The 12371-nt window shown below is 47.5% G+C and overlaps 1 protein-coding gene across 3 annotated transcripts in view; it reads left to right on the forward strand.

The window, feature by feature from the left end:
- The first annotated feature begins 9500 nt into the window (after nt 1–9500).
- Nucleotides 9501–12371, forward strand: part of BICD2 (BICD cargo adaptor 2) — a 111769-nt gene continuing 108898 nt past the window's right edge. The window contains exon 1 of one of the 3 annotated variants that reach the window (XM_077325549.1): nt 9501–10017. In XM_077325549.1, coding sequence (XP_077181664.1) covers nt 9778–10017 — 240 coding nt within the window. In that variant the 5' untranslated portion in view covers nt 9501–9777. The remainder of the gene's footprint in view (nt 10018–12371) is intronic. The other 2 variants (XM_077325551.1, XM_077325550.1) reach the window with 2 other exon arrangements.

The raw sequence follows: 12371 nt of genomic DNA on the forward strand, positions 1-12371 counted from the left end.
TGGTATAAAAAATGTGGTGCACAAAATGATCAGTATTATTGCTATTTTTACCGTAATAAAGTCATGTTGCAGAGCTTCTCATTGAATGCAGCCTCCAAGGATACTGTGGGGCTTTTCGCACGCCTTCAAAATCGCACAATGGTTGCCAATTGAAAACGCTATTGATTTGACGTTATGCACAACGTCGTTGACAATCTGCCACACACCTGAAACCGATCTGCAAAAAGCGCTTCGTTGTAGCGCTTTCAGGGAAATCCCCAAAAGTGGATTCACCCTCCGGAAAGCGATACACTCCTGCAACCAATCTGCAACACTAGCGAAAAAGACCTGTGCATTAACATTGTTGCGGTTTCTACAAAGTCCCTCCCCCTGGCTCTCTCCTCTGATCTTCCGGCGAAGCGATCGCCATTTTTTTTTCTCCGAGCGAGCGGGGATAAACGCACCAGCGAGCCTCTTTCTGTTTAGAGGCTTCCCCGGCTTCAGTCCCTCCCCAGAGTCACTAAGCACAAACACAGAGAAGCCTGTTTGCTGATGTATTTTCCCTTTATTTTTTACACTTTTTTCGGCCGAAAATCGGGCCCGTGAGGGGGGGGGATTTTTTTTTTTTCACTCGGAGGGAGCGTGGCAACGATGAAACGACAGCTCAAACACACCAGGCAGCTGGATGGGTCTCTCCGTTGCAACGAATCAACACAGATTCGTTGCAATGGGTGTGTTTTTTTTTTTTTAAACACTTTCTTAAAGGGAAAGGGGCTGTTTGGGAGCATGCTAACGGCCACCCATTGGCTGCTTGACGGCCAGGGGCGGGACGAGCTTGGCAATAGCGCTTCCTGGCTAGCGATTTTTGCTGAGACCGGAAGCCTGTGGGAAACGCTACAAAACGCAACTGGATTCCACTACAAAGGCAGGTATGCATAACGACGAATTCCACTATTTTAAATGGCGATTTTTCATTCAGCAACTAATTTGCTACAAAGATCCCGGTGCGGAAAGCCCCTGTAATTTCTCCCCCTCTGCATGTGTGCAATGGTAGAAGATATTGCGTAGTGTTTGCTCTTTGGCCTTTGGGGGCTGTAATAGTTGGTGGCTCTTGCAAAGCCCTTGCTTGCATATGAGCTCAATGCCTTTTGATGAGAGATTTACTGCCTGACTTGTCACTGCATGAATACACAGGTTGCATCTAGTGCTCTGCCTGGGCTGCATGAAAACACTTGATGTGCTGCCAGGGTTGCAAGGTTAGAGGGTTGGCAGGGTTTCATTAGCACCAAGGTGTGGGTCCAACCCTTTTTGGAATGCCAGGACTTAGGTATAGTAGATCAAAACACACAGAAGCGAATTTCCAGAGTTAAACTCTCACGTCCCATTAGAGTTGGACAATGCAGATGAGGTTGGTTATCTCTCATGTATAGTCATGGGTGTGGCCCCATCTCTGGTGATATGTCTTGAGACCATCTTTTAGATTATCCTATATAATAACTGATAGTTGCCTCTGATTCCTGTGACGCATTTGGGGACACAGTTACAATGGTGGGCAAAAACAACCAGTCTCTGCTGCCCCCAGAGAGCCTGGAGTAGCTGTAAAGTGTTTAGTTTTTACAGATATACTTTGAACCTCATGCTGGTATCTATTATACATAGGCCTTTCTTCTGTACACACTCACATATTTTTCCTAATTTATAAAAAAGGACAGAGTTTCTATATGATTATGTAGAATTGACAAGTTTTCAACCTAATCTAGACTGATCCACCGAGAAGCAATTCTTCTAGAACAGGACTAGACCAATAATGAAGTAATAGGGTAGAAATCCTAGGAAAATACCTTACAGCAAATTCTGTGGTGCCCTGCAATCTACCACTCAGGGAAGAGATTACGAAAAATATTTCCCCAAAATAGATTGTACTAAGCAAAACCAAAAATATCTTTTTAAAAAAGGTTTATTATATAATAGAGAGGAAAAAAAGATGAAAGGGTGTTTGGATTTTAAAAAAACGGGGCAGAAAAAGCACACACAAAAAATACAAGGAAAGGGCACACAATAACACAGCATGCAGACTTTTAAACAAAAAATAATACAGTTGATCTAATTCAGCCAAATACACATTACCTAGGCTGTAGCGGGTTCCCCAGAGCATGGGCAGAATCCCTTGCAGTAACATAACGCTGGAACAACTGGAGTCAAGTCCAGTAGCACCTTCGTAGCACCTTAGCAACAAGGCTTTTGGGCTATAAGCTTTTGGGACACAAATCTCCCTTCATCAGATATGTGTGTTGTAAGGATCTTTAACTCCTATCCAACCCCCTGTGGACCTCGGTTGTCCCCAAATGTCCAGATATTTATGGTCAATGGAATCTGACCTAAGTCTCACAAACAGTAATGAGTTGATTTTGCCATGACAGACAGGTGGTCTGGCCAAATATGGTTTGCCCTTTATATAGAGAGGATTAAGTCCAGTGGGATGGCCCAATATGGAATGGAAATGAATAGGACGCAGCCTGAGTCCAGTGACACCTTTCAGACCAACAAAGTTTCATTTCACATACAAACTTTGGTGTGCATGCAAACTTTAGCAGATACGTTGAAACAGTTTTCCTCAACCCTTACATATAGGTAGAAAGAGAATGGGGGATAGTTGCCAGGATGCATAAGTAACTGAGTGATAAGTATTGCTGAAAATGGATTAAAGCAGCAGTTAAGACCTGTGAGTGCCAGCAAATTATCATACAAATACAAGAACTAATAGATGTGAGAACTAAGCTTGAGTCCAGCGGCACCTCCAAGACCAACAAAGTTCAATTCTGGGTATAAGTGAGAACTGAGTAATGAGATAAAAAGCTGATATCTCTGTTTAGGCTAGGGGGTTATAATAACTTGTCATTCAACAATCTCCCACTTCAGTCTCTTTCTGGAATTCATGTGCACTAAGTGCCCTGGGAGATTGAAATGTTTTCCACAGGTTTCTCGGTTTTGTGATTGTTGATGTCAGATTGATATCCAATTAACCTTTGGCATAGGGTTTGATATGTTTGCCCTATGTAGAGGACCGAAGGGCACTGTTGGCCTTTAATGGCATATACAACGTTAGAAGATGAGCAAGTAAATAAGCCTGAGATGGTGTAGCTGATATTGTTACTTCTAGTGATTATGTTGTCAGGGTTTATGTGGCAGCAAAGTCGGCATCTGGGTTTATTTCATTCTGGTACCAGTGTCCATGTTCAAAATAGATTATTGTGGATGAGGAGTTGTTTGAGATTTGGGGGCTGTTTGCCTCCCAATACTTGTGAAAGAGAACTGTCATTATCCAGTAAAGATTGTAAGTCACTGATGATGCATTGAAGTGTTTTGAATTGAGAGCAACACATGCTCTGTAATTGTCTATTTTGCATTTGTTTTGCAACATGTTTTCTCTGGGTAGCATCTTGGCTTTGTTAAAATGCATCTTTTTGTTGTAGATACCTTAGGTGAGCAGATGTGACTATAGAGTATAGCCTGGCTGTATACAATGGATCATTTGCTATATTTAGGATAGTAGCTGGAGGTATGAAACTGGGTTTCCATTATAAGGTGGTGTCTATGCATCCATTGTGCATTTTTGGTTAGTGTCCAAAATATATTTCCTGCATAGATTGTCAGGTTGGTGATGGGGTGAAGGCCATTGTATGCCTGGAATATCGCCAGGCTTTCTTTATCATGTGTCTAGCCAATAAAAATGTCATCACCATAACACTGGTATAAGAGAAGTGAGAGTGAGTGGGAGTTTAGGAAGCATTCTTCCAAGTCGGCCATAAAGATGTAAGCATACTGTAGGGCTGTGCTGGACCATTGATCTGAGGGAACAAGATGTCACCAAATTTGAAGTGGTTATGAGTGAAAACAAAACGGCACTGTTCTGTGAAAAAGTCAGCTATGGTGTTGTCAGAAATCACATTCCTTATTGCTTGTAATCCATCTGAGGTGGCTAGAGTGAATTTGGCAGAAAATTTGATGAAGCTTGAAGAACATCTTATAAGATGCTTATGAATGCTTATAGGATGGCAGTAAAGGTCACACAAAGAGATTACTTTGCTCTGTGTCCTCTGCTAGCTCAGGCCCAGCATATTTATTTAAAACAATGTGGACTTTGACGTCCCTCATCTAAAGTTTTATGGTTGGATATCCGGTGTGAGACTTTTGTAAGCTCCACAATGACCTTTCCACTCACCTCGATGCAGTAAGTGAACCAGAGGCCCCTTTGGATATCTCAAGGTCCTACTCTGAACTGCTTCAAATCTGCTTTCCTTGGCTGATGTGGACAGGATTTGAGCAACTGTCTGGTCAACCACATGCCCCCTTGATCTCTGTCCAGTTGTGAGGAGTTTCAGAATCCCCTCCAGGAGATTATAAACTTTTCCTTAGAGATTAAAGGAGGTGATAATCAGGATGCTTTTGAGAGAAAAAACAAAAACAATGCTAGATCCATCAGAGACAGCCAACTACCACCCAATTTTGCATTTGCCATTTCTGGGTAAGGTGGTTGAGCGTGTGGTCATGGAATATCTCCAGAGGTCTCTGAAAGAAACATTGGCTCTTGATCCATTGCAGTCCACCTTCTGACCTTGGTATGGGATGGACTCAAGAGACAGCTGGGGCTAGGTAGGTCAGTGCTGCTGTTTACAACAGTGTTCAACACTGTGTCCAATGCCTAGCCCAGTATCCCCAACCTTTTTATCACCGGGGACCGGTCAACATTTGAGAATGTTACTGAGGCCCGGGAGGGGGGGTAGTCTTTTGCCAAGGGACATTGCCGCCACCTGAGCCCCTGCTCCACTTGCTTTCCTGCTGGCACCCCTGACTTCCCACCGCCCGCTGGGAGGCGCTGTCAGCAGCAGCTGTGCAGTGCCATGCCAAGGGGGAGCCCCAGCCATGGTGGCTCCTGGAGAGCACCAAAGGTGAGCCGGCAGCAGAGTGGCAGGGCAGCCCCTGAGGCAGCAGCCAGGGAGGAGGACGAGGAGGAGCCGCGGCCCGGTACCAAATGACCCCCGGACCGGTGCCAGTCCCCGGACCGGGGGTTGGGGACCACTGGCCTAGCCAACATGGGGATAGAAGGAGCAGCCCTTCAGTGGCTGCAATCTTTTCTCCCAAATTGGAGACAGAGACATGCCCTAGCATGCGTAGTTCCATGTGGAGCTATTCTCTCCCTGATGTTATTTAACATCTACATGCACCCCCTCATCCAGTTAGTCTGACATTTTGGGCTGTGGTGCCATGAGCACTACCAGATATATTGCCCGGTTGTTTGGAGGCTATGGTGGATTGGCTAAAGTGGAATCAGCAGAAGTTGAATCCAACTAAGACTGGGCATGCTGACCCAGTCCACTGGCTGGGTCAGCATGCTCCAGGTGAATCAGTGCAACTCTTGGCTCTTGACTGCGTCCAATTGACAGTTTCATTTATTTGTTGGATTTTTTTTACCTGCCACTCTCAAAATTGACACACAGAGGATTACTTTGACCTCTGTTGGGGCCTGAATATAATCCTGGGCTCCTCCTTATCTATGAAGGCCCAGGTTACAAATGCTGCCATCGGGCAACTGATACTTTACTTGTCAATATCTGACGTAGGGACTGTGATCCATACAGCTGTCATCTCTAGACTATAGATTTCTGCAGCTCACTCTGTATAGGGCTACCCTTGAGGTTGCTCCAGAAGCTTCAACTGGTTCAGAATGCAGTTGTGCAGGTCCCCGTAGGAAGTCCCCCAATGGAAAGCACACATTTGACCAATGCTTTCCCAGCTGTACTAGTTCCAGATTGAGGACTAAATCATATCCAATGTGTTGGTTCTCACCTTTAAAGCCCTAAATAATGCCCAAAAGGGGAGAAGCTGGCTGGGACCTTTGTATCTGCAAGACTGCCTCCTCCACTACATTTCTCCCAGGAAGTCTAAGATCTAGTGAACAAAATTTGCTCATGGTCCTCAGCCCCAAAGAAGTTAAACTGGCTTCAACCAGGGCCAGGGCCTTTTCAGCATTAACATCTAAGGTAGAGAGCAATTATTGTTGCCCAACCTTCTTCCAAGGAACTGTGGCTAGCTTACATGTCTGTTATCTCAGTCTTGTATCTTCATAGCAAGCTTGTAAAATAGGTTATACTTAGAGGGAAGGACTGGCACAAGGTCATTTACTGAACAACATGGCAGGAAAGGGATTTAAAGCCTCATCCGGTGCCAGTACATAGACAACTACATAGCTCTGGCTCTGAATGTATATGCCTTCAGAAGTTTATATACAGAAGATGAGTATGTTTATGCCCCATTTTTCTCTACTTTGAGTAGTCTCAAAGTGGCTTACAATCACAAAAAATACAAGTAATCAAGTACACATAATATCCTCAGGCTTAAGCCAAGTATTTACAGATTTGCGATGAACAAAGATCATGAGGCATTCTGAAAAGAAACCCAAAATCAATTGACTACATAAAAATGGATTACATAAAACATTTATATTTGGGTTTAAGGCAATTTTTATAACAAGGGAATGAGGATGTTGTTTCATTTTGTGTCACATAATAAATAGAGTTTCACCATGTGAAATGCTGAGCTAGCACAAAATCCTAAATAAGAAAAATAAAAACAAAAACAGCTCAACTATTGCATGCTTCTGATTTACACGGAAGAGGCTTATTAAAAGTTGGTGCTTTGTAGGGCCAAAGGGTCAAAATGACTGAAAGGTGGTAGATTAAAGTAGTTTATAGATGGCCTTTGGCAGTAGGCAGGGCAGATGTTGGGTGATCTAATTCTCAGGTGTTCAGAACAGATAATTGTTTTATTCTGGCTGAGACTTAAAAGCACATGAAGCTGTCTTATACGGAGTCAGAGCTTTTGTCTGTCAAGGTTTGTATGGCCTACTCTGCCTGGTAGTGAATCTCTAGGGTCTCAAGGAAAACTATTTCATTTTACCTACTACCTGATACTTGTACCTGAAGATGCCAGGAATTGAACCTGCAACCATCTTCAAACAAAAGTGAAGCCTACTACTAAACAATGCCCCTCCCCTTTTCTTATACCAGTGCAAATCTGAAGTCATTTCTACAAGATTTATTAGTTGATGTACAGCTTGCTGGGGGGGTAAAAGGTAATGACTGGGGAAGGCACTGTCAAACCACCCCATATTGAGTCTGCCATGAAAACGCTTGCACAGGGGATACCTTTACCTTTTACCTTTACAGCTACACCATGGGGTTTTCAAGACAAGAGATGTTCTGAAGTGACTTGCCATTGCCTGCCTCCATGTCGTGCACTTGGTGTTCCTTGGAGGTCTCCCAACCAAACCTTACCCAGGGCCGACCCTGCTTGGCTTCTTCGTTCTGGTGAGACGGAGCTGGACTATCCAGGTCAGGGCTAGTATAACTAGTGTTAGTAGTATTATAAAGTCCAATTTATGGTGAAATCCTGAGCTGCAAACCTAAAGTGCTTAAGAGCTGATTGTGCATTACCAGCCTGTTCAAAAGACATGTGCATCTGGAAGAGCAGAGAGCTGTAGCAGAGATAATACTACCAGCCAGCTACCATGGCTGGGTGCTAAAGATATACTGATGTACGGAGATTTATTTATTTATTTATTACATTTATATACCACCCTCCCCTATGGTTCAGGGCAGTTTACATAGAGTGTAAACAAGGACAATAAAACAAACTCAGTATAACAAATGAAGGTAACAGTAATAAGAATAACAATAAACAGAGAAATAACTATCAGGGTAAACAGTTTAAAAGGCCCATAGTTGGCCAGAACTGTCGTATGGGTTCAAGGGAGGGAGGCTCAGGGGTCCAGTAGATATTGTTTAGTTAAGGTCGACCTCAACCATATGCCTGGCAGAGGTGCTCCTTTTTGCAGGCCCTGCAAAACTGAACATAAACATATCTTTTATTACGGTCATAGACCAGCAAAATCAGATCTATTTCACAGTTACAGAAATAATATGGCTAAAACATGGTTTTACTTATAAAAGCCCTGCAAAAGTGTTTTAGTTCTGTTAGGGCCCTGATCTCCTCTGGGAGCTCATTCCACCAGGAGTGGGCCAGGATGGAGAAAGCTCTGGCCCTAGTTTAGGTCAAGCAGATTTCTTTGGGCCAGGGATCACTAGCCTGTTGAAGGTGATGAAGCACAGAGTTTTCTGAGGGGTGTAGGTCAGGAAGCCAGCTATAGCTGCACCCGTCCCCAGCAGTTGAACACACCTTTCCATGAAAAATCACAGCCTCTCCCCCCCCCCCCAAAAAAAAACCCAGTCAGAATGCTTGGCCTGGGGCTCTGTCGCTTGGGCACTGTGGAGGGGGCCCTTAGCATTAACATTCAAGGTAGAGAGCAATTGTTGTTGCCCTGTTACTAAAGCTTTAGACCCTTGATTGCTGGAGGCACACACCAAAAAGATGACACACCAAAGAGATTGGAGGGGCAAATGCCCACCGCCAAGGTTTGCAATCTGTGCATGAGGGGCTACCTGAGCAAGATCTCCCTTGTGATACAAGAGGGCATATCCGAGAAAAATGTTCTTAGAAGCATTGTCTTTGGTGCCCAAAAGGGGAGAGGCTGGCTGGGACACCCTAGCCATTGGGGAACAAAGGAAGCACAAGTACTTTATGGGGAGACTTAGTCTGAGTCCAGTGGCACCTTGAAGACCAACACTGTTTTATTCAAAGCATGAGCATTCATGTGCATGCACACTTCTTTAGACAATGGAATAGAAATCACCCGGCTACGTACATAAGGAGAGTAAATTAGCAGCAAATCGTTAAACACAGCATCATGAAGATATCCAGCAAATCTGCAGCATAATGACATCTGCATGTACTCAAACTTTGGTCTGCTACTCATCTGAATCTATCTTTATGGGGAGCTTGTGTGGAGTGATTTTGGCCTTGCGGCAAGACTGAGCCCCAGCACAAAAATGTGTACGTTTGTTTCAGTGGGAATACTAAACCACGGTTCTAGCACAAAGCCAAGATGGCATTGCAAACCAAACCCCTCAATTTGAAGCGGGCTGGTTGGAGTTCCTTTTGGTCCTGTTACCCGGACAGGGGGCAGATTTAACTCATTGGCGTTTTCATGGCTTGAACGCAAATCTCCCTCGGCTCTCATAGGCATCGCAGGCCACCGCGGCTGCGACTCTTGTCCGATAAGGAAAGGTCCCGCTCCAGAAGAGGAGACTGCAACGTAGCGGCTCCCCTGCCAAGCAGTGCGGCCCATGCAGCGCATTTCTGGGCACAGCCTGCAGGGGTCAGCATGCAAGAGGAACCTGCCTGCCCACAGCCACGCTTCGCAGGCTGACAATCACGCTCCGTGCTCGCCAGCTCCTTCCTCCAGCGCAAATTCCTTCAAGAGGGCAGGGCCGACTCCCATCTGGCAGGCGGGCCGCCCGCGGCATTGTGGGGCCGGTAGTCTTCTAGAGGCGTACGTGTGCTCGCCTGGGAGGCAGCCGGGACTACAAGTCCTACAATGCCGCGGGCTCGCTGGCTGGCCGTTCCTTTTGAATGATTTCACTGCGGTTTACATTCCCAGCTAGTTTCGCAGGACGCATCATGGTGTGAGGAGCCGCCGGAGCGCTGGGCTGTTGGGCAGGCGCCAGACGCCCCCTCGCTGGATGGCCGCCTGGGGAGAGCGCGCTGCGGGAGAGAGGGGGGTGGCGGGCCGGCGGCCGGCGTGGTGGTGAAGGCTGCGAAAGGGGGTTTTGCCACCGCCTGTGCCCTGCCTCGCTCTCTACCCCGCCGGGAAACCCCCCTCTCGCAGCCTTGCCCGCCGAGATGTCTCTGGCCGTGGAGGAGGAGGACTACACCAAGCTGGTGATGGCCTCGGAGCCCGAGTGGCTGCGCGCCGAGGTCAAGCGGCTCTTCCAGGAGCTGGGCGAGACCACCCGCGAGAAGATCCAGGCGGCCGAGTACGGGCTGGCCGTGCTGGAGGAGAAGCAGCAGCTGAAGCAGCAGTACGAGGAGCTCGAGCTGGAGTACGAGACCATCCGCACCGAGATGGAGCAACTGAAGGAGGTCAGGGCCCGGGCAAGGGGGCATGCCGGCGGCCGCGCACGGGGGGGGGGGGACCGGGAGAGCGTGGCCTAGGGGGCAGAGCCTAGTCGCAGCGGCGTGACCTTGGGGTCTGGGGCGGGGGTCTCCCTTTCTCCTCCATGCGTGGAAATGTCCGCTGCACGCGCAAGCGCTCGCGGAGCGCCCGCCGTGCAGGTTCCCGAGCCTCCTTGCTCGCCCCGAGATTACAAAGACCAGCTGTGGCGCGTGCCTCCCCCCCCCCCCCCGAGGACTGGCGGAGATGCGTGGCGATTGCGGCGCCTGGCAAGCCCGCCCCCTGGCTGGGCCGCCCAATGCGCAGCCTCATCTTTTGGCTCGGAGCCTCATCGCACGAGACGCATCCCCGAGCCCCGCACGCCCCCTCCCCCCTCGGCACGGTGCAGTGTCTCCGCGGCAGCCCGATCCGGAGCCTTCCTCCTTCCCTCCCTCCCTCCGCCCTTCTGGTTGGCGCAACCCTTAAAGAGGCAGCTCAGCAATTCCGTGGCTCTAATGCGCCGCGTCCTTCCCGTGACATCTGCGCTGTCTCTTCTCGCACTGCGGTGCAAATGGGCAAGAAGGCGGATCCCCAATGCTCTGAAGCAGGGGTAGTCAAACTGCGGCCCTCCAGATGTCCATGGACTACATTTCCCATGAGCTCCTGCCAGTATTCGCTGGCAGGGGCTCATGGGAATTGTAGTCCATGGACATCTGGAGGGCCGCAGTTTAACTACCCCTGCTCTGGAGTCTGGAGCTCGGTGACTGCCCACCGGTTCCTCTCTCTCCTTTCCCCTTGCAGAGGGCTTGGTGCATTGTGCCCATCTCCCAGTGTTGCCTTGAGGGGAGGGGGAGAGGAGGAGAAGTCCATCAGTGGTGTGTAAAGAGAGCCTCCCTATCCAGAGGAAGCCAAGCTGAGTGCTGCTACCAGGAGGGCCTCAGCAGCTAGTTGGCTACTGTGTGAAAATGGTTTGCTGCCCTGGATGGACTGTCAGTTTGATCCAGCCGGCTCTTCTTGTGGGGGTGTTAGCAAAACTGAAATCTGGGTTTTAGAATGGGGGAGGGGCATCAGATCACAGTCAGGGAAGCTATGCTGCAAGGCTGTGGTGTTAATATTTGATGAATTAATATTAGACATGTTGAAAGTGACAATAAACACTGGATGTTGTACTGCAGCAATCTTTCATAATTGCATTATGCCATGTGGTCAAGACAATCCAATTTGGAATGATTGTTCTAGCATGTCAGTGCCCCCCATACCCCAAAGTACAGATCCTCCAGGGTTATGATTGCCAGGGTCCCTAGAAATATGATACTTGGTCCTTAGGAATTCCAGCTCCTATTCAGCTCTGGGTAAGACTGGCCACTAGGAATCTGAAATATTGCTTGCTTCATTTATTGGGAAGATCTTTCCCCAGTTTCATCCAAATCTAATGTAAGAGAAATGATGTAAGAAATAATACAGCAAATGACACAGATTTTGAAAGCAAGAACAGTTAAAATGATTTGACTAAACGTATCAACAGTAAAACCACCCCCGTTTTTTTCAAGCAACAATCCAACCTGCAGGTTGAAAACCAATGAAGATGTGAAAGCGGATCATAAAAGCATAATAACCCAGATTAATAAAATTACAGGATAGTAGAATAAAGCTTAGCTTGGGTGAACAAAATGTTTCACGAGGACAGGTAGGTGCTGGTGAGTTCTAAGGAATAAGGCATTTGTCACGTGTGGCCCCGCCACAGAGAAGGCTGTGTTCTTGTCTCCGCTTGCCTCACTTCCAGTGGCAGGGAAACAGACTAATGCTTGGAAGCAAGACCTTATTTGGGGCTTTATTGAATGAGGTGCTTCTTCAGCTGGTCTGGTTCAAAAAGGCCCTTAGAAGTAATCTCTGGCATTGAGAATTTTTTCTGGTAACCAGCAGGTGGTCAGTGCTGATCTTTCAGTACAGAGGTGATACATCTGAAGTTTCTGAACAGTTTCCAGAGGCAGCCTCATGTAAAATACTTTGCAGAGCACAGATTGCCATGACTAAGTCACACTGTCCAAGGGAGCGGCTGTCGAAGCTGAAGTCAGTCGACACTGCATGCCACAACATGAACTTCCAACCATAGGCTAGGATCCAGCAGCACCCTAAGTGAGGAACCTGCTCCTTCAGGGGAAGTGCAGCCCTTCCTCCTTCAGGACTAGATGCCTCTGCCTACTGGGCATGGCCTCTGCCAAGCAGTGTTCATAAAGAAAGGCCACCTGTGCAGCTTGTGCTGTCACTGTTTCCAACAGTTGGACCGAGTGACTTCTGTATTTTTGATTTTCTATACTGCCCTCCCATATGCCTCAGGGCAGTG

This window comes from Paroedura picta, chromosome 3 (assembly GCF_049243985.1).
Source record: "Paroedura picta isolate Pp20150507F chromosome 3, Ppicta_v3.0, whole genome shotgun sequence".
NCBI lineage: Eukaryota > Metazoa > Chordata > Lepidosauria > Squamata > Gekkonidae > Paroedura > Paroedura picta.